The sequence below is a fragment of the Odontomachus brunneus genome, unplaced genomic scaffold (genome assembly GCF_010583005.1).
Source record: "Odontomachus brunneus isolate Ranch 3 - 2012 unplaced genomic scaffold, Obru_v1 Obru_scaffold_024, whole genome shotgun sequence".
Taxonomy (NCBI): domain Eukaryota; kingdom Metazoa; phylum Arthropoda; class Insecta; order Hymenoptera; family Formicidae; genus Odontomachus; species Odontomachus brunneus.
The window spans coordinates 842,385-864,482 of record NW_022639474.1 but is presented as its reverse complement, the minus strand read 5'-3'; the positions used below and the strand labels follow the sequence as shown (position 1 = coordinate 864,482).

At 41.5% G+C, this 22,098-nt stretch overlaps 1 protein-coding gene across 8 annotated transcripts in view; it reads right to left on the bottom strand.

Moving 5' to 3' along the window:
• LOC116842358 (cadherin-99C) overlaps positions 1 to 22,098 on the bottom strand; it is a 157,605-nt gene that overhangs the window by 21,553 nt on the left and 113,954 nt on the right. For 4 of the 8 annotated variants that reach the window (XM_032811462.1, XM_032811465.1, XM_032811464.1 and 1 more), the window contains 3 exons: positions 21,422 to 21,600; positions 12,827 to 12,949; positions 7,833 to 8,096 (listed from right to left, as the gene is read on the bottom strand). In XM_032811462.1, the coding sequence (XP_032667353.1) occupies positions 7,833 to 8,096; positions 12,827 to 12,949; positions 21,422 to 21,600 (566 nt within the window). Of the gene's footprint in view, positions 1 to 798; positions 1,071 to 7,832; positions 8,097 to 12,826; positions 12,950 to 21,421; positions 21,601 to 22,098 lie in introns of those variants that run through there. The other 4 variants (XM_032811467.1, XM_032811470.1, XM_032811466.1 and 1 more) reach the window with 3 other exon arrangements.

Sequence of the window (22,098 nt, the reverse complement as noted above, 5' to 3'; positions counted from 1 at the left end):
ATTGCCTGATATTACGAAGAAAAAAAACAAATGGAGGAAAAAGGCAGATTGTGCAGCGAGCGACGAAGTATGTGAATTTGAACAATGAAGCGATGAAATTGAAATATCGATTCTTCCTGTCCTCGCGTTCGCTCGCGGCGGATTCATCGGGAGGCACTTTTTACCCATGCTAATGCCGACGCGCGCTCGGCACACACCGTGGAAACGCTTCCTCGTAGCCGCGTTTTAATGCCGTTCGCTTGACAAACGTCCGCGGGCTCCTCCGTAACGCGTCTCATTAATCTCGTGCCGTGGACGCGATGCAAATGAAAGAATTCGCGCACGAGCGGACCGTTATGTGCGCGTACGTGTGTCACGGAGTATTACTCCGCACAAGAGAGAGAAAGAGAAAGAAAGAGAGAGAGAGAGAGCGCAAGACGTCTTGCTCTCCCAGCGCGCTCATAGAAAGCCGGGGCTCCATTAAAAAGACACGTAACGACGGTGTAATGCCCGACGCCCCGTCGTCTCCTCTGTATCAATTAAACGCAATTCCTTTCGTTGCGTCTTATTTTAATTTCAATCACGGCTACGTGGCAGAACTCCACCGCGCGAACGATTACGAAACAGATCCTTCTGCGTGCGCAGCGATTACGCGGTTACGATGACGATCCTGATGTCGTAACGAACGTACCGATTCCGATTCGCGAGAGAGAGACGCGATATGGCATTGCTCGTCTTAATATTAGAACAGGAGGCAGAGAACGAGAGAGAGAAAGAAAAAAAATCGTGTCGTCCTTCGCAAGAGGACGATTTTATTACCAAACATCGAACCTTCGCACTGACACGACACAACGATCGAGATGGACGCACTATGCATTAGAAACGGATACACCACTGACATTTCACTATTCAATGTACATCACTGTCGGATTCGCCGTGTACGCGATCGTGTTTTCCATTCGGCGATCAGCCGCGACGGAAGGATTCGCCGCGCGCGCGACGGAATCGGCCACGTCGGCACCGCGACGCTCAAGGAAATCGAAATTCCGCACGTAGTGCGTCGCGTCGCGCAGTCCGAACGGTGACTAATACTCGCAAGCAAGTCGGCTCTCCTACCTCGTGCACCTCACGTGTGCGGCATGCACCGCTGCATATAAGTCCGTATCCACTGCCCACCTTGCGTTGTTCTGCTCGCGGATACCCCGACGGCGCGTAATTTTCTTTGTTCGCCGGGCCCACGATCGGCGACCACGTTTACGCGAAACTGTGTCGCGCTTGCAGATAAGATTAAAAGGTGATCGAGGATAGCCGGGGAAAGCATTAACATGTCGAACGTGGCGCGAAGGACGTTTCTCGCTCGTGGAATTTTCACAACACCGACACATTCCTCCCGACTCGCGCCGGATAATTGCCGTGTCGCTCTTCGGGATAAGTGTGCAGGATTGATTTTTTCATTAAAGCCGATCAATCAACGCCGAATGGCAGCTCATTCATCGCGTTTTGTGCCGTCGTGAGTAGAAATCGTTATACCGATGGAGTAAAAATGGTTAATCTGACTAAAATTATAGTTATTTCGAGTCTTTTCCATATGCTGATAAGAAGCAATCGCGATGTTGCCCGCAAAGAAAACCAGGTTTTCTTTCTCTAGGGTGTCAATACCAAGGAGATGCCAATAATTGAATGCTTCACGTTACTCTGTGATTCTGAAAGGGAACTTTATAGTTAAAAGTGCGAACCACTGTCGCTGATATTAAGAAAAACAAAGTTTTTCCAAAGAGATGATGAAAAAACGGGTCAATAACTAGTTGTTTTATTTTACATTGATCGATCATCGCGATTAACTGAGTCGAAATTTTGATTCCACTTTTAACCTCAACATTCTATTTTAATACTATAAAGTCTGCATTAACTTCTTTTGATTCTACATAAAACCTATTATTTATATTATTTCATATTATATATATTATTTGATTTTACATAGTCTATTAATTTTGCTGAGAAATTCTCTTCAGAGCTTCCAAGTGGCATTTTTTGCCACTTCAGAGCTTCCAAGTGGCGTTTTTTGCCATTCAAAGACGTTAAATCGAGTGTCTATATGCATTAGACACTGATTCTTCAGGATGTATTCATCGGTAAGAGTTCAGGTCGGAAGCGGGCAAAAATTTTGACTCGTGACTTCTGTACAATGTTAACTGGAAAGATCTCGTAGCTCAGCCGCGCACAGATTGGCTCAACATGACAACGTATACACGACAAAACGCATAGCCGTCTGACGTGAGGAAAAACGCGCGGGAAAATGCCACGAGTTGGCGGTCGATGCACTCATGTTTCTATCTGATGGCGAGCTTTTGCCGTGCGGCGTGTAACTTATCTACGCTTAGCCGACTGTATTTCATAGAGCCGCTCTTACGTGCATAAATGCCGGTGCAAGGGATAATTCTTAATGCGAGCGCGCACGATCGCGACCACCGAGCGTGACAATAACCGCGACGGGTAAGTGCCGTCATAAGAGTAAATAGACGCCGCTTATTGTACAGTTATAAAGTATCGTTCCGTTGGCGTGCACGCGCGCGCGGCGCAGGGTGGATTTGACATTTTATATCGTTTCCTGATTATATTATCATACCAGGCGCGCGTACCACGTAGGTAGCACGTTACGTTAACGTTGCGCGATACCTGGCCCCGCGCTATGACGATTCGTCACGCCGATCGCGAACAATCTTGCGCGGCGATCACGTGGGAGGAAGTTCACGAATACGCGATAGTCGCTAATGAGCGTCTCACTTTCACTCGCATGAAAGACGCGCCGTCACGGACGGATCTTTATTAATATATTGCAACAACATAGGTCACTTGTAGCGAGTCGCGTCGATGGCAATGTGTTCGTTGCATTCTCTGCTCTTCCTACCACCCCTTTCTCTCCTACCGCTTCAGATCGCCTCGTTTTCAACGTGAAACAGCCGCTCTTTGAAAGCTCTTTGGAATGAGGTCTCCTTCGATCTCAACGTTGGAAAATTATACACGGACAAATAGGTATCGCAATGTTACATGTTTGAAGTATCTCATGAGTTTATGATGTTCGCGAATCTATCACAAGTTCATCAGATTTATCCGGAATACATCCTGATTTCCAGTGAGTTTAGCATTTCAAGAATATAAGGATTTCTTGAAAAGTTTAGATAACAATATTTTATCAAAAATATTAAATTTAAAAGTATACTAATTTTTTATATGTAGGTTTAACCTTCCTCTTTAAAACAAGTCGAGATAGAAATCGATAAGACTATTTGTCTTAATGATGTGATTTTTTTTATAAATAGGGGACGTAGAAGATACGAAAGGGCTAATAATTACAGTGATCCAAGGCACGCGACACGCCGATGTCACGACAAACGAATGAATGCTCGCGATCGAAAATAAACCGAGCCAAGTCTCCCGCGATGGCCAAGTCTCGTGATGCACGGTTGCACCTCGATCTAATCTGCGTTTTCGTCAGCAAAGAGCGGCGAGTTACGGAGCGTAAGCTGCCGACAAATGTCGCGCGATCGGCCTGGACACGAGCGGTTGACAATTCGCGGGTGAATCCTAATCCGCATCAGTGACTCGCGTATCTGCGCGCGCCGAACAACAATATCGAGTTCGGCAGAGGCGATATGCAAATAGCTACAAGTACGACTCGCAATCGGCGGCCTCTAATCTCGCCGAGTGTGCCGAACGGTTAATGCCTTACGGTACCGCGAACGATACGTTACCATGCGTATCAAATGGAAAGATTGTTGTTCCGTGCCGGTGTTACCGTTACACACGATCCTTTCGTTATTTCGCGCCGGTGCGCTCGCTGAATTGGCACCGATCGCGAAATCGCGAGAAGTATGCATCGGAATCAGTTGCATCGCTCTCCAATCCAGTTACCCCGGCGGCTATTTTTGTCGGCTTGCATTCCGATATGTCCACTAAATGGTTATCGTAAATGCTAGAAGCGCACGCCATATTTCCCATAATTTCCTCAAATTGCGATTCTCTCGATCAGCTCGCACAGAAAACGATTCTTCGTCAAACGATTCCGCAGCTTCCGAACATATTTTCCGTAATTTCCACAATTTGCGATCCTCTCGATTAACTCGCAACGAGAAAGAAGGGAACATTTTCTGTGTAAAACGATTCCATCGGACGGACAGCACGCTATTTTCAATCGATTCTCAATTTACGAAAGTGCGCAGATTTATGATCATTTGTAAATCAGCGATCTCTCGCGATTCGATATCTTCGTCGAAGAGGAATTAATTTCATATTCATGAATGAGGAAAGGATCCGTGGATTTAAAATAGATCGTGAAAAAACGCTCGGAGAGGGGGAGAGGGAGAAGGAGTCGTTTATAATCTCATAACCTGAAAATTTTCCTCGTTCATTCGCGAATATCCGCACACTCGGAGCATACGTTATGCAAATCGCATAACGCTTTCCAGATAGACGCGATTGACAGACGCAATTAATTATTTAATCGCAAATGATTTAGACGGGACGCGTGTAACTGTAATTAACGAGCCGCTCGTCGCGCGGCTGTTTGCATATTTGCGCGAAACTGCAGGATCGATTAGTGCCATTAAAATCATTAGATGTGAGAAAGAGTGAGTCGCGCATCTCCACCTGGCCAACGTGGAGCCGTTGCCGTCGGCTTGTAATACCGTTTAGTGAATGCACGCCTGCGAGAGAGCTTGTACGTATATCAGTTTCTAATCTGCGACACAGAGCACGCAGGACGTGTTTCGAGAGGATCGTATACACGTAACGAAGCATGCGTACGTTCGTCGCGCCTCGCATATAATTATACTCGCGCGCGCGTGAACGTCGGGGTCGTCGAAATTATTGCGATATAGCCGCGCGTGAATTACGCCGAGATGCCCCACTACAGATAATACGAGCGAACGAATTCAGAAATATCGCGTTAGTGGACGTCACGTCGCACATGTCCCATTCATTGACGCTAAAGCAGCCGGCTAAAGCAGCGAAAATTTTATCGTATGTACATATCAAATACGATCCCCGTGAGTGTCAACGAGAGTGCACTCACCGACCAGTACCATGGTTTGCTTTAAACCCCAATATTCCTCCGTTAATTTCCAGCGAATTTCGCTCGAGCAGTTTTGTAATCCGAAATCTAACCATGAGTAGATTTAGTTGGAGATTAAGAGCATCGAGTTTGAGAGACTCGTAATGAAATTTTGAGGAAAAAAATATCCGCCATAAGCTGATCAAAGTACACGCTTTTAATCCTAAAATTAATTTTACAGTCGCCCAATGTTGGGTATTAATCGATTGAAATTTTTTCAGACTGAATCGGTAATCGGCAAATCAGTAACCAAAATGAATCAGTCTTCGTGTATGTGAAATAATTTAGTAATTGGTGAAATTAATCAGGAAATAATTAATCACGTCACAATTAATAATTAATTAATACAATTATTTATGACTTTATGTATGACGATTGATTAACCTCTTCAGTTGCGATTTAAGATAAGCGTGCGATTTCATCTGGAGGAAAATTTTTTTAATAAGTATATCTACACTTTTTTTCTCTCTATTGCTACTTTCTTTGAAGAATCTGAAAAAATAATATACAAAATATATCTATTTTTCATTTGTACTTGCTATGAGTGAGCAAAAAATGCAATAGTTTAAATAAGTCAAAAGAAATTTGATATTTTACGAAACTTTTCTATATCATTTAAAAGCTTTGATTATTGATTTGCTGATTACTTGAGCCAAAGAAAATTTTAATCGCTGAATCGCTTACTCTTTGAAGTCGGTGACGAATTTCAAACATGTCGATAATGTAATTATCGTTGCTAATGCAATCACGCTATCCTTTTCATAATATTTATAATTTTATACAGAAAAAAGTCAGTATTCTGTTGGTAAAAATTCCTCTCAGCTCCAGTATCCCCTTATTGCCCAACACTGAAGTCGCCTCGTATCTAATTGAGACAAACTCGGGTCGCAAACAGAAATGAAACAATAAAAACAAAAGAGGACAAGCACCAAGGAGCGCCGTGCAGAGGACGAGTCTCAGTCGTGCTGCGAATCGAGTGGGTTCCCGAGATCTGCACATAGTCTAATAACAATCAAGCGGACAAGAAACCTGCACGGGGAGAGAAGCGCTATACGCTAACGCAAATATGGTTTTCCGACGTCGGATACCAGTCGCTTGTGACTCATCGCTCTCTGTTGCGCGGTCCTCTTCCTTCGGCCCACGCGAACTGACCGCTGACCAGCCCACATCCTCTCGCCCGCCGCCGCCACGTAGCCTCTCGCCGTGATGTATTAAATTAATGGAACACGCGCATCTATATATGAACGATTAGTTTACACCGACACACGACGCGGCCACCGGCCGACGCGACGAGACGGCAAACGTGACGGTTGACGCAAAATCGACGCTACTGTGCACTCCCATCGAGTGCGCTAAGGATACTTCAAACTTACGTTATACGATGCTTATTACGCCGCTCGCGGCGTTGTACACTTGTTATATTATCACGGCTGAATGGAGGTAACAGGTAACGAGCGGTTAGGTAACATAGATACCACGCTGTGATAATGCGTGATAACGTATCCGTTATGAGGAGCGCTCGTGAAGAATGGCGGAAAACTTTGTTCGTGCTTGAATTAATTCGCGATCGATATCCCCTTAAGACTTCTTTGTACCCCGCCGACCATGTCGGATTTGTGATGTCGTAAATGAGGGATGACATATGCTGACGAAAATTGCGCGCTATTTCTAAGTAAAGACAAGTACGAACGAAAGAGCATTTGAGATTGCTCGAGCACACTTGCTCGATAATATCGCATATTGCGGAGTAAAAACACAAAATTGACAAAATTTTAATGGCGATAGCAACGCACCGTTCTGCTTCAGGTTTTGCAGGAAAAAATTAGTAAAATTACCCTTTAGCAATATTTTTGTATATTTCCATTTCACCAAATCAAAAACTGGCGTTTAATCACAACGTCAAAGTCTTTTCCGGGCCGGATGTAGTCTACTTGAAAATACGACGCTATATAATTCACAATATACGCGTGCCGATAAATGTGTACCGTTACTTCCTCATGATTCGCAAAGATTTTCCACGGTTGTCGCGCAGGTCTTCAGTTCGATGTCGTGCAGCGCAAACGTATCCCTGACCGACACTCATTATTACTCTCGATTATTATACTCGGCAGATAATGTGTATGTTGCAACGGTACACGTATCAGGAGACACGCGACGGACAGTTTACCAAATAAGCAAACTCGTCGACTGGCGCTAAGTGAGAAGTAGTAACGAAGAAACAAAAAAACGTTTCAATGACAAAGGACAAAACATATAGAAAAGTGATTTCAAAATTGTCTAAAAACTGGATATGTTGTAGTTTTTGACCTCCTGATCATAAATTTCGTAGGTAAAAATTCCTTCGAACATGGACAGATTTCTTTGCTACAAGTGTTTAAAAGCAGCAATATTAGATTCACGTACGCTGAAGATCTATTGATTAGTTCGACATGTGACGAACCGTATCTCTGCTGACATACACACACACACACAAGGGATCAATCACTCATCACGTCCACGTCGTTGATCCTGGGTAACACGAAAAGTAAGGAACAACAAAAAAGTCACACGCATGCACACACGTATACATCAATATGCAATGTCGAACTAATCACAATAGATCTTTTAGATACTTCATAGAAGTAAACTTCACATTTCGCAGAAAAAACTCTACGTTCCATAAGTAAATTTTTCTTCTCAATATATCAACGTTATCGTCGCATTTTGAATTCCGGCAATAATAAGACAGAAAATCAAGACTCACCGAGGCCAAGATGGTGACAAGGTAACGCTGGGTCTTCTCGTAGTCCAGCGTACGATTGACCGTGACCTGCCCCTGGTGCGGCAGATGGATACTGAAGTAACCGTAGCCGTCGGCGGTGGTAATCCTGTCGCGTCCGACACCCTCGTTGCCGCCGATCATGCTGCTGTCGCCGGGCGCGATCGAGTACTCCACGATGCCGTTGACGCCGGCGTCGGCGTCGACCGCCATCACGTTCTTGAAGATCGTGGAGCCGACCGGAGTGAGCTGCAGCAGCACGAGGAAATTATTTCCAATACAATTTGTCCGCGTCACCCGGGGAGGAAGCAGCGCGAGATACGCGCTGGAAGTCACGGCTTTTCGTGCTTCCAGCTGCGATGAGAAATCGCAGGACGATATATTCCGCTGGTTCTTGCGGAATCGAGCGGGATTAAATTTATGCGGCGCGTAGACGCGATTTCAAGGGATGCTGGTTAATTGAAGGCCGCTGGGGTCAAATGACCTCGGCCGTCGGGATTAATAATTCGACCGTGCGCGCTCGACTCTCGGAACAGGCCGAGCAGGTTGCTCGCGAGGACGCCGCGAGAACGTGCGTGCGCGAGAATCTATGGGGGTAGGGGCGAGACCTCGTTGGGGATTACGCGAAAATAATTCAGCGGCTTTTTGCAGCGGCGAAAGCCGCGCGCATTTCCGATTAATCCGCAGAGATAAGTCCGACTACTGTGCGCGGCGCGACCGGAATGTATATTCTCGTTGCTGGCGTGCAATTCCGACCCCTCGGAATACGACGTTGGTCCTAAACCTCGGGCCCAATACACGCTTGTTCATCACATTTTCGCTTATCTAACGGAATCAAAGGCTCTTCCTCGCAGCTCGGAGATGAGAGCGACTTCCTAACGAGGGGGGTGTATCGTCTCTTGCGGACAACAGGGGAGACCGGGTTTAGTTGAGAGATTGCGACCGGGTTTAGTTGAGAAATTCCAAAACTAACGGACCAATATAAGTAGAGACAAGAAAAGATTGACTCACCACGCCTAATTTTGAAGAAGTGTTTGTAAATATTGTGCGTGATTCATGTTTTTGTCATAAACCATTTCATCTGACTAACATGATACAATCTGTACTATACACTGAGAGAAAAATATAGTTGCCTTTGGCGTCAACTATGCGCTTTTGTAATTTTAACCACAAAAATAATTAGAAGAACCACTGTTTTAGTAAATATTATTAGAAAGATGGTTTTTCTAATTATTTTTCTGGTTAAAATCAGAAAAAAGTATAGTTGACGCCGAAAGCAACTATATTTTTCTCTCAGTGTAGAGAAGAATATACTCTTTTCTTTATTACATGGAATATAAGCTTTGTGACAAATGACCAGTGTGACTTCTAGCCCCTGTCTCTTGTCTCCAGGTCGGATTAACTTCGATAGTTCGCGAGTAACTTGACAAGAAGAGATCCCGATACATGAATAGCAAAGCTACAGGGTCGTAAAGACCGAGAAAGTCTTCGTCACTGATTTTGTTGCGACATTGTGTCGTCAATTGCCGCGTGTTTCTCTGCAAGTACTAGATAAGCGAAAGCATAAGTAAAACGAAAATAAACCGTTCGCGACTGGTCTTTTTGCAGCCGCGAAGGCGATTATCGCGCCGATGAGTCCCGCGTGTCCCCGGAACCGGTTGCCCGAGCTCATTATGGATTAATTAGCTCAAACGCACGGAAATCATGCGCGAGCCCGACGTTCCGCGATCCCGATCTCGGGAACTCCCGCGATTCCGCAATTATGCACGGCAGGTGGAGCAAAGGTTGCGCGGGGCCCTACGTATTTCGCCGGGTTTCCACGGTAAGAGTGGATGCAAAAGCGCCTTTAATTAGGCGATAATCTGGAGCCACCAGGGCTATCTTGGCGGAATCGTTTCCTTCCTCGCCGAGCTCTGAAACGGTCGCGGCACGACACGCTGCTTTTAAATGGAGATTTACACTTTATTAAGCCTCTCGACGGGAATATAATAGCCGAGCAGAAAAGACTGAGTTAACGAAGTTGAAGCTATAAATTGCCACGAGCTCTCAACTTCTAGTGCCTTTCGATCGCAATCGATGACTTCATATTGCACTCGTAAATTACAATTTATTTCTGATCTCTACTCTACACTTTTTATTCGTCGGCAGTTTCGCGAACGGATATTTAACACTAAATTCACGGAATGCATGTTCGGAAATACGAATTTTATGCACAACTCATAACTTGGAAATTATCGTGACCCTGATATTTTCACAGTAGAATTTTCTAATTCGATTAAATCCCGGAATACGTTGTTAAAGTTTTCGCGCAATAATTTTGGGGTTACATCGCAGGTATAAAAGCATCACGCAAAATTGCGTACAGCGCAAAGTCGCGACTCGTATTCGATCGAGATGCACATACGTACGTGGATTTCGCATCGCCCTCGGCTAAATTGTTCGGTACTAAGACGCGTTATTTCCGACATAACGGACCACGAATGCACGAAGGCAAAATAATTCACGATATGCGTGGCGCTGCATAGTAGAATCAGGTGAAATTTCATGTTTCAAAAAAAGCTACAGCTTTGAAATTTTAACCGATATCGAATCTTCTTTCTTTGAATGAAAGCTAATTAAATTTAAAATAATTCTGTCGAATCAGATTTTTGTCTTTTGCTTTTTTTCTTCTCGAAATTAGACATAAAGAAATTTAGAAATACTTTTTGATCAAACAGTAGATAATATAACTCATTTCATATCTCATCTAATTTAATATAAGGCATCTAATTTAATATAAGGCACAGATATTGAAATCGAAATTAAATATTTATCCTTATTAAATCCTGATTATAAGCTTGAAAAAATTCATACAAATTGACATAGACTCGCTAAATCTTACCTTAACTTAACAAATTAAATTAATTTAAATAGTGCCTGAAATTTTAGTAAGTAAAAACTATTGAATTAAGTAAGACTATTACTATTATGTTACTAATTTTTATTAATTGTTGAAGTAATAAGTTTCGAACTTCTGTATCCATTGGAATTGTTTAATCGACAAAAATCTAACTTCTTTATGATTTAGAAGGGAAGTAAAAGACAAAAATCTGGCTCGACAAAGTTGTTCCAAATGTCATTAACTTTTATTGGAAGAGAAGAGTATCGAAACTAGTTCAGAATTTGAGATTGCAGTTTTTTGTTGAAACAGGAAATTTTATTTGACCCGCAAATTTTATTGTGCGCCGATTGGTCGGCCGGCGATCGCCAATGTTCCCGCTCACGTTCAGTTCGAAATGGCTCACGTCGATTTAGCGATATGACGAATCTACTTTCATCGAAGACGCGCGGTGACTCGACGATAAGGACGGAATAATAGAGCTCGTCCGCGCTCGCGCTCGTCGATGATTCGCATTCGACACACTTTTAGTTTCCGCAAAAATTCCGTCACGCGTGGAAAGCGCCTGAGACGCGTGAAGAAAGTTCCGCACCTGACGCTACACTGCGCGAATACTACGTGCGCGATGCGTGGAAAATGCCATTAATACCGGGCCCATTCGTATCACGCGCGCGTCATGCGGCATTTTTGCGATTCTCCAATTATACTCGGGTGGAGATTTAAAACGGGGGTTAAAAAGGTCCTACAAAGTTTTTCTCTGCTCTTATCAGGACTCTATGAAGACAGGTCTCTACTTGAGCTTTACACAGAGGTGTGACGTTCATATAAATTAGCACCTAGACTTGTAAACCTGACCCTATCTTGATGTGCTTAATGGATTCTGACTGAGATGACGGATTGATATTCTATTTTTTGACACATTTATTTAAGGTATAAATCATAACGTTTCTTTAACATGCTTTCTTACAATTTTATTACAATTTTTCTTCAAATATTTATTAAAATTTTTTTTATTATATATAATATTACTGTTGTCATCAATATGGAACATCTCTTTTTTCTTTTTTTCTAGCTAATTTATCCATTCATATTTTTTACTCAAAAAATTTTCTTCTAAAAAGATTCATACTTAACTATGAAAAATATAATAAACTCTCATAAAAAATATTTACCTTATAATCATTAACTATTAATGAACCGTTTCTTAACCAAAGTTATTTTTTTAAATTTACTAACTTACCTCTGACCGAGCCTTATTAGCACTTGGGGCACTCCCGCATTAATTCATGATCCATTCGCGAAATTCCACTTAGAATTTGTCTATTTTAGCTATACCTAAGCCTTCTGAGGACATGCCTATTTTGAATCATCCATGTCAGCATCAATTCATGGTCTATTCATGAAATTCTATTTAGAATTTTCCTATCTTGGTCATATTTGACCTTCTAAAGGCATCTATTTTAGAGCATCCCTGTTCAGAGTCATTACGCACTTAAAACCCGCCTCGATTAATTTCTACCCGGGTAACGTTTCTGCTGTTTCTCTTACGCTACTTCCTTCTCAACTTTCCAATTAGAAATGTTTCCACTGTTTCTCGCGCGGCGTCCCCGTTATTTATTTAGCCCGTCTTCCAGCCGGCAGGGGGGTGGCAATTATCGAGCTTTCACTTCGTTAACTCGTATCTCTTATCCGTCCATCATACGCACAATTATAACCCATAATAGAAATGAATTTCCAGCAGCGCATGCATACCGTACGTACCGCGACTCGTTACAGATATATAGATTTACACACCTGCACGTCGTGAATCAGCGCATTATGTCCGCATTTTCATGCTCTACGTCCGACCGTTCTTTTAATGGTGAACGCATTTTCCACCGCGGTACCGTCTGTTTTATTGCGCGCGCGCGCGAGGAAGGCGGTGTCGGCGGAAAAACCGTTGATTGAAACCACCGTGGTTGTTGCCGAACCGGCGGCACTTCTCCGTAGAGGATGATCGAGCGATATCTTACGAGACCACACCGATTAGTCACGATATCCTATTATATCAAGCGAAAACGACCAGTTTCTTCCACAATATAGCCCCATATTAAACGCTCACCTCCGGGACGGTGGTCTCATACGGCGTGTTGGTGAATTTCGGCGCATTGTCGTTGATGTCGGACACCCTCACGATCACCGGGATTCCGCGGTGCTTATTCGTGGACCTCACCGTGCAGTTGAGCTGAAAAACGAACAAAAAGAACCAACGTTGAATGATGTAAAAACTTGATCGCGCACTGAAAGAAAAAAATATTTCTCCTGATGATAACTCTCATATTACGTGATTATAGCTACAAAAAATACCAAGTACTTTTTACTCAGCGTGTGTTTTTGCAGCGTGTGTAACGCTAAGCGTCGCTTGAATCTCGCTAAAAGAGAATTTAACGCTAGGTGAGTGAAACATCTGCGCTTAGCATATATATCGGTGAAGAAAGTACAAGAGTCATGATCGCATCAAAGTTGCGTCTGTTCCAAAAGTTATACTTGTTTACGTAACGCGAAAAATGAAAAACAGTGGATAAAGGTTGCAGGTTCATGCGTTAAAGTGCAGGATATGCGGCTTTTCGGTGAACTGAACCTCCAAAATGAAGATAAATAAATAGCTCGGGTAATTCCCCGGTCAGTTTTAATTAATATAAGTGACGAAAGCGGCGTAAAATTACTAGCAAAACGTTAAGCGCGATAATTTCTTCACGTGGGCCGAGGCACGCCGACATTACACACTTCGACCGAGCGAGGAAATAATTAATTAACTCTGGTGGTCGGATTAATTTATTCCGAGCTAAGAGTTGCCCGTCGCGTAAATTTTCCTGAACCGATCGAAACGCGCTCCCGATACGAATGAATTTACCTCCATTCCAATTTGCATTTCTCGATCTCATTAGATTTTATCCGCCCGCTCCAGCCGTAGCCGAGTTGTTGAAGCGTTCGATGCGGTGTGCTCTAGACCTTTCACATTCCTCGCGTGATAGTGTCATAAGACGCAGTGCGCACACGTGTATGTGTGTGTGCACTTGCGGATGCCGAAGAGAACGTGGCGTCTTCAGATCGTGTGCAACAATGAATGTGAACGTGTACAAATCTCGCGTGATTCCATCAGAAATGTGCCAATTAAGAGAAATTCAAAAGAACGCATTCTGAAACGCTGATTTCACGTGTAATTAAAGCCTAAGTCCTGTTTCTTCCTTTGGAGCGAGCAGAAACGCGTTCTCAAACACGATGCAATTGCCTGAGAAGGAACATTACAAAAGAAAATTAACTGAAATTCTCTTAAAAACAAGCTCCTTATTTTTTAGAAGTAAATTCTTCGTGAGATAAGAAAAATCAAATCGTATGAATGCGTGTATTTCTCTCTAGTTTTCTTCTTCCTTTTTTTCTTTTTTTTTTTTATAGAAATCTCTATGAGATTTGCAATTCTTAGATCGCTACTGTATTGACGACGGAAAGAGTTGAGTTTACATGTTTTTAATTTCATTTAATTCCGGCTCACACACAAGCGAACGACATATTATATCTACACTATATTATATAGTGTATTAATATACTATACTATATCTATATATATTACAATATATATTATAATTATAATATAATATATATTATAATGTAATAATATTATATTACTATATTATATATTATATTACATTTATACATATAATATATATATATAGATAGATATGTATGTCTATCGACATATACTATGGCTGCGATCCGTCACGCTCGCGGCCGTTGGGAGCGTGTAACGGATCGCGGTCTATATCTATTGTCCTTCTACACAATCAAAACATTGGCCAAATCTACCTTCGTGCCTCGTGAACTTTTTTTGTTTTCATTCAGTTTCAGGCCGGCGAGCGACACGCACACAACGGACTACATGTGTCGGCGCGTTATTTATTGTCGCTCTGCGTAATCAAGCATTCGCGTTCTACAAGACGGTCAAATTCATCTTCGTGCCTCACGCACGTTTTCGGATGTCTCCATTCAGTTCCGAGTCGGCGAGCGACACGCACACTACGGACTATGTGTGTCGGCGCGTTATCTGTTGTTCCTCTCGAGTGATTAAACTATTCCGTCGATATTTGGAGACACTTACTCCTTGTTCACAACCTTGCTTTAATCTTTAAGCCGTAATAAGTTGACCAACCACAGTCGATTATTTTAAAAATAATCAACTGTGGTTGGTCAATTTCTTACGGCTTAAGAATTAAAGCAAGGTTGTGGACAGAGGTTAATCAGTCTCTCGTCGACATCACGTTATTTAACACGTCTTCGATTAAATCGTGTTCACGCGAGTGTCAGTGTCAGTGCCACGACGGAGCAGTCTGGATACTGGGTCGGGCAACCAGGATGGAGGACGTCGACCGCGGTGGAGATATATCATATATTTCCACACAAGGTGTGTTAAGTCACTTATTATACCGGAAGTTTTCGTTTTTAAAGGATGTTTTACGCACATACTGAGAATGAAGAAATACCCGAGTCGAAATTCAAGCCGGCATTCATAATTTGTTATCGTTGGACATATAATTAGAGTTTCATTGATATTCGATTAATCGTCAATCTGATTTGTATTGTTACATTTTTTCTATTTTAACATTATTATTAACATTATATTTTTAACTCTATTTTTAACATTATTATTTATTTGCATTATTGATTACATTGTTTCGTACAAGAGATATTGATCCAAAGAGCTGAATGATGATTTACGTATACGAATTCGTAATTAACTATGTTCTCAATCAAATATTTTATATAATTTACAACTTTATGAACGCCGGCTTTAGAATATATATATATATATATATATATATATATATATATATATATATATATATATATATATATATCTCAAGTACGGATTTTTATGTTTAATAATGCTTTTTTGCCCGCGCATTCGATCTTATTTACATCTGCGAGCGCCTTCTTTTACTTCCGTTTGGCTTTGTTATCGTGTACCGAATCTAAACATAAATCTATATTATTGAACAGCATTATTAGACATACACATATAACTGTCATCTTTATTTTTACAGCTTCAAATCAGTTCTTTTGAGAGCTACAAATCTCATCAAAACTTCCATTAATTTCTTAAGTGGTGTAATTTAAAATTACTTTGCGACTTTTCCTAGAGGGGACAGGGTTTTCCTTTTTTAAATAAACATATTTAGATTTCTTTTCTCTTTATTGCTAATTTCTTGGAAAAATTATGAAAAATGGGATATAAAATATATCTGATTTGCTTGTTTGTTTTAGTTATGAAACATACAATAGTGTTAAACAATAGTATTTAAACAAATCGAAAGGAATTTAATATTTTACGACAAAATTTCTCCGCAGATATACCACTTAAGGGGTTTAAAAAAATATCAAAAAAACAAAAAAGAAAAATTAGGAAAAGATGAGATTTATTGTTGTTCTTTTACCCACATATCTACCCATTCATTCTTATTAAATGATTTAACATTTGCTCGTCCGATCTAAAAAGTTAGAATCTAACAAAGTTAGATCTAACAAAATTTATATCAATTTCGTTCGAACATAGTCGCCAATTGCCAATCGCGAGTGTGTAATTGATATATTAACTTAGTGGGAAAGGCACAGGCACATTTGTTAAATAACTAGTTGATCTGAACCGTTCGATGTGGCCGAGGATTTTTACTTCTTCCGGGTGCCGCGTGAACGATGTACGTTTTCGGAGACTTTCCGGCCGAGCGGTGCGCAACTATCGTGAGTGGCAATTGGCGAGTAGTTTTTACGCATCGAATGCATCCGTTTGCGCAATTTTTCCGACATTTCTCCCGCGAAGGGAGATGCATCGAGGGAGTTTGACATCGGCTGTAAGATCTCAAGGTAGGTGCTAAGATAAGTCGTGAGGAGGCCGCTTGTAATTCACGTTTTGATAAGGTGACCAGATTTCCCAGCCCTGAATTCGGAACACTTTATAAATGTGTGAAGTGGGGGGCGGGGGGAGGGAGATAAAAAGACCCGAAATTAAGATCCTCGCTCTTTTCGCGAAATTATTTGACAATCATTGAAAATGATGACAAATCGGTATTCCAAATAGAAAAAATTCCCAAATAGCAAAAAAACTCGAAAAAATTCAGGACAAAGAGTGAAAAATCGGGACGTCTGATCACTTTAGCTGTACGTGTCGAGAAGGGAGGAGATTATTCCGTAATAATGTACTTACGATATGCCTGACGACCGCATATCGTTGTTTTCGGCACTCTAATATTTATTTCCGCAAGAGATTTACAGGACACAAGCGAAAGACGTATGGAATACAGAGCGTTGTATCCATGGCAATTGCTCTGCATAAAAAGATCGCATACGCGCGCGCTGTCAATCACGTACACCAAAAGTTCATTAGCGCGCCGAAAGTGCCAAAAGTGCATGAATGTAAGAATGCCGCTAGTGATGCGAACGAGATCGCTTCTACAACGACGCGATCTGTACGGCGGACGCCTTAACCACTTGCTCGAATTACTAACCCTTCTAGACCAATCGCGTTTGTTTCGCACTACGAGGTTGTCATCGTAGTTATTCAATCTAGATAATAAATCAATGCTCGATCTTTTCGCGCCAAGCAGCAACCATGGGCACACATCGCTCCGCGTTTCTCGCGTCTTTTATCCGTCGAAAGTGAGTCTCGCGCGTTAATAAGTCTCGGGAGTGTCGAGAATAGCGATGTGCGATCGCCGGGGCGTATCGTGAAGACATCATTTGTAAGTAATCTTCTCGTTTTTCCTCGCGGTATATACGGCCGATGCTTGTCGCGACGTGTCGTGCCGACATCCCTTACATTTGCTAATAACATCGACTCGCTCAAGTAGCAATAGAATCGGGCGATCGTCGGATTTATTGAACGGGAATTAGAAATGCAATGACAATCAGAGAATAAGAAAGAGAGATACGGGTATTCAGCTTGTTGCGTTACGGTTGCGTCAGCTTATTAGGAAAAGAGATATGGAAAGAAAAGTATCTCATAGAACGCGTTCTTTTCGGCCGCGGCGCCGTTCACATATTGGCGTATATTTTCAGCGCGATTCAACAATCGCGCGACCATCTTGATTCTCGAATTTTCTGCATCGAGCAACCACCGTAGACACATCGATCGACATCGCTCAGCATTTTACGCATCTTTAACCCGTCGAAAATAAATCTTACGCAGAAATAAATGTCGGGAAAATAAATGTCGGGAAGTGTCGAGAAAAGCGATGTGCGATCACCGGGGCGTGTCGTGAAGACGTAATTTGTAAGTAATCTCGTTTCTTCTCGTGGTATATGTAAGGTAACTAGATTTCCCACTCTTAAAGTATCCTTTCGGGACACTTGATAAATGTGTGAAGCGGGAGGAGAAAGGTAAAAAGATTCGAAAATTGTTTGACAGTCATTGAAAATGATGACAAATCGGTGTCCCAAATAACATTCGAAAAAACTCGAGACAAAGGGTGAAAAATCGAGACATCTAGTCACCTTAGTTTTGATCTTGTTATATGTAACGTATACAAGAGCGACGTTATATGGAACGTACATCGACTATTTCACAATAGCTCCATTGTTTGTATCTGACTTTTCTCACGCACGCGTTTCGTATTTCATCTGAAAATGACAGTGAGCGAGCGTTGGTGCATTCGATGCATTCGGGCGCTCAATTTTTCCGACATTCTCTTCGCGAAGCGAAAGGACGGCTTTGATCGCGTTTTGCTTTAGATTTCGCGAAAAAATCGAGGTAAACTTCAAATTTCAAATCTTCATTGTCTAATCGTGACTCCAAACACTTCGCAGTCTTAGGATTAAATAAATAAATAAATATACAAATAACCCGTTGTTGGAAATGTGAGATGAGAGATCAGCATTCTATTTCATTCTTTTGAAATCTTTGTAATATCTTTAAGATTTTTTTCTGTTAACTGTTATTAAATTTTGATATTCCACAAAATCATGAGAGATTATAAGGTTTGAGAAATTATAAAAATAGAACAAAAAAAGAGGAAAAAAATCCACCAAATTCCAGCTTTCTAATAACGGGATAAATATGAATAAGTACATAAAGATAAATATATAAATAAATAAATCGATAAATATAAAAATGAACAGATAAATATAAAAATAAATAAACCTTATTAGAATATATTAAATTTAATGGTAGGTAATTCTTGAACGCGCGAGTATACTTCTTCGAGTTTCTCAACTCTTCGAGTGAAAACATATTTTCGCTTCCTTTAGAGCAAGCAGGATCATTAGTGCCTTCCTCGATTTTTTCCTTTGGTTGCTCGAAAAAAAATTATTGAAATTTTCTTTACCTTTCTAGTTGAAGACCACATAGCTTTTTGTGAAAAATAAATTGCTAAGTATTTTACTTTTAATGATTTTTAAACACAAATGCTCCGAGAAACAAGCTATCCCACAAATGATCCTGGTTGCCACTCGGAGGATTAAACATCTTCGAGTTTCAACATAGAGAAAACAGCAGTAAAACGACCATCTACAGAGAATCAAAGTAAGTCAATAATTTGTATACCTCGAGATTCTTTATTGACTCTTCAAATTCGATGGAATTTGCAGGGCCAATGTTGAATCAAAGTTTCGACTCGGGTAACTCGGGGAATCCGCGAGTCTCTTTAAATCTCCACATGGAGAAAACGGCAATAAGTTACAATTTGTAATATCAAAGAAGCACAGCAGTTTACGCGAACGCTAAATCTATCTAGGAATACATCTATAGGGATGTTTTATTGATCTGCAAGCACGACGATTGCAAGTTTAACGTAGAATATCAACTTGGATTGTAACACTTAGCAGTTAATAAGCAAAAGATCGTTCTGGATTTTACAACTTCCCGTGAGTGTTTCACCGACAAGTTGCTGGCTTCCGCTTTCGCGGTGAGTTTGCAGCTCATTAATGGCGTAGATAATAATAAAGTATCTTATAGGCAGGACTCCCTCCCGAGAAACGAAGGAAGTTTCTTGCGTCGATAAAATAACGGTATCGTCTTAAAAGCGGAACCGACGCTCACGAGGCGGATTTAAACATTTAATGAACACGTTTAATGGTCGATAGAGAAAAAAGAAAACTTTTCAACATATCAAACAGTGCGATTCTCCCGTCCGTTTGCAGCCATGAGGCTTATAATTGAAGGAATATTGGCATCTCGACGTTGAGAGCCATTATTCGCTTGTCTTCCGGTATTTATAACCGAGAGAGATGATGGAAAGAAGACGTTACGTCTTCCCGTTGTATATTATCCAACGTCTCTTGGTTTAAAAGTTCGAACAATAGAAATATCTCGTTTGCCAAATCCCCTTGCAGTCGTGCTCGTCTCGACATTCCGAGGCAGACAATGAGAACTCGAAACAAACGGGAATTAGCGAGAAGACAAAGGCATAAGTTATCAAGCGGTGGTGATAATCGCGAAAAGTCGAAGTCAGGACGCGCGGAAGCTGGAGACCTCCGCGAGAGAGTTTCTCGTGGCGCGCGCGCTCGCGGCACGTGCTCATTATTGATTATCCAGATTCCCCCGTCGCCGGCAGTGATTTTCAACGTAGCAATTTGTGTCGCGATGATCCTGCGGCGACTTTATCGTAGAAAGCAGCCGGGCGATATTTCATGGTTCGCGAGTAGAGCGCGAGTAGAGTCGCGACCGACACGTCGCGCCGTAAACTTTCTCGAGTAGGAAACGACCGCGCCGATCGATAGTCACGCAGTCATCTGCGCACTATAAGCCACCATCTGGAGGACGACTCCGCGTATTCGCGCGAACGATGCTTCGAAGTTCTTAATCTGTAATAATTTCTTAATTAGCGCAATGAACGCCGCAGTTGGCGCGCGAAGTACGCCGCTGCTACGCGTAACCGTTGACATTTTGCACACACTGAGAGAAAAAGGTTGATCGAAATAAAATTATAGTACTTTTGGCCCCAACCATATTTTCTGGTTGCTCTAACACGAAAATGGCAGCAGTAACACTCATGTAAGATTATTATCAATTAACATTACAGGAGAATTTAATTAAAAAGAAATGGTTTTCTTGATCATAATTTATAGCAAATATTCCTCCATGTGATTGTAGTTGCGAATATCAAATCTTTTTTCTCAATGTATAACAGTTTCCTTTTTTTAACGAGTCTGCCTATCATTTTCAATAAGTCCTTCAATAAGTCTGCGAAAGCGAAAAGTAATTTTGTACGAAATTTACACACGGAGAAATGCAGACTACATTCGAGAAAACGTTTCATGTATTCCATAAGTTTATATATTCGCAAATTTGTCGTAATCGATAATCGATATTCTTATAAAGAGAATATATTCTTCTTTTGAATACATGATAATCAGCTCTTCTAAAATTTAAATTACGAATACGTTTTAAAATTATGATCAAGAGAATATTTCTCGTTGAAGATAATACTCAAAAGAAGGAAAGTGAAGTGAGTAACCCTTTTCCTTAGCAATAGAATAGTTTTCTCTGTGCATACACGGTAAATACTGTTGGCGTGGGAAATATGCTAATAATATTATACGCGGAATAACACTCTTACAGCGATTTTCAATGCCCAGATCAGACTATACAGACGTGACAGTTGCACAATATCAGCTACCGTGCAGTCTTACTAAATCTTTTTTAATCCTGCGAGATTGAGAGGTCTCTTACCTGAAAAGTTGTATGCGAGAGATTTTTATCGTCCCTATCCAGTGGCTGTAGAAGCTGCAGTTTCTTGCCGTTTAGCTTAAAGAGAGGTTCCCTCCCATTGAAGTTCAGTTCCAACGTCGTCTCGTTGTATGGGTCGCCTGACACCGGAAGCTCTTCCGGCACGGTCTTCTGATCGATCGCTGGAATAGAAGAAAGAACGACGAATGCGATTACCGTCGATTCATCTTCTATCTGAGAGGATGCAAGGGCGGATTTGCGCGGCAGCGACGAAGGATTCACTTTCGTGGAATTTTCAATAAAGTTCGAAATGAAATTTCCGAGAGAATATCGTCGATCATTTATTTTGAATCGAACGAACAATAACATATTGCCTGACTTTTTCGCGAATATAATGAAATATTGCAAATATAATGAAAAATCACGGTCGTTAAATTTTCAATAAAAAATAATTATTGAGGCGGACGAGGCGTTCGTAAAAATTGCATATTTGTTTCGTCGGCAAAAACACGTGAAAAGCTATTAGTGCGGCAGAAAGAGAATTAGGAAACGTGTACGAGTAATTATCTGGAGGGAGCTGCTTTATTATTTACATAATACGACTTCCTAGAGCAAATATCAATGTCTTCTTGTGTAACGGTTGGCGGATTGACGTCTATCTCGAGCGATATCTCATTAGT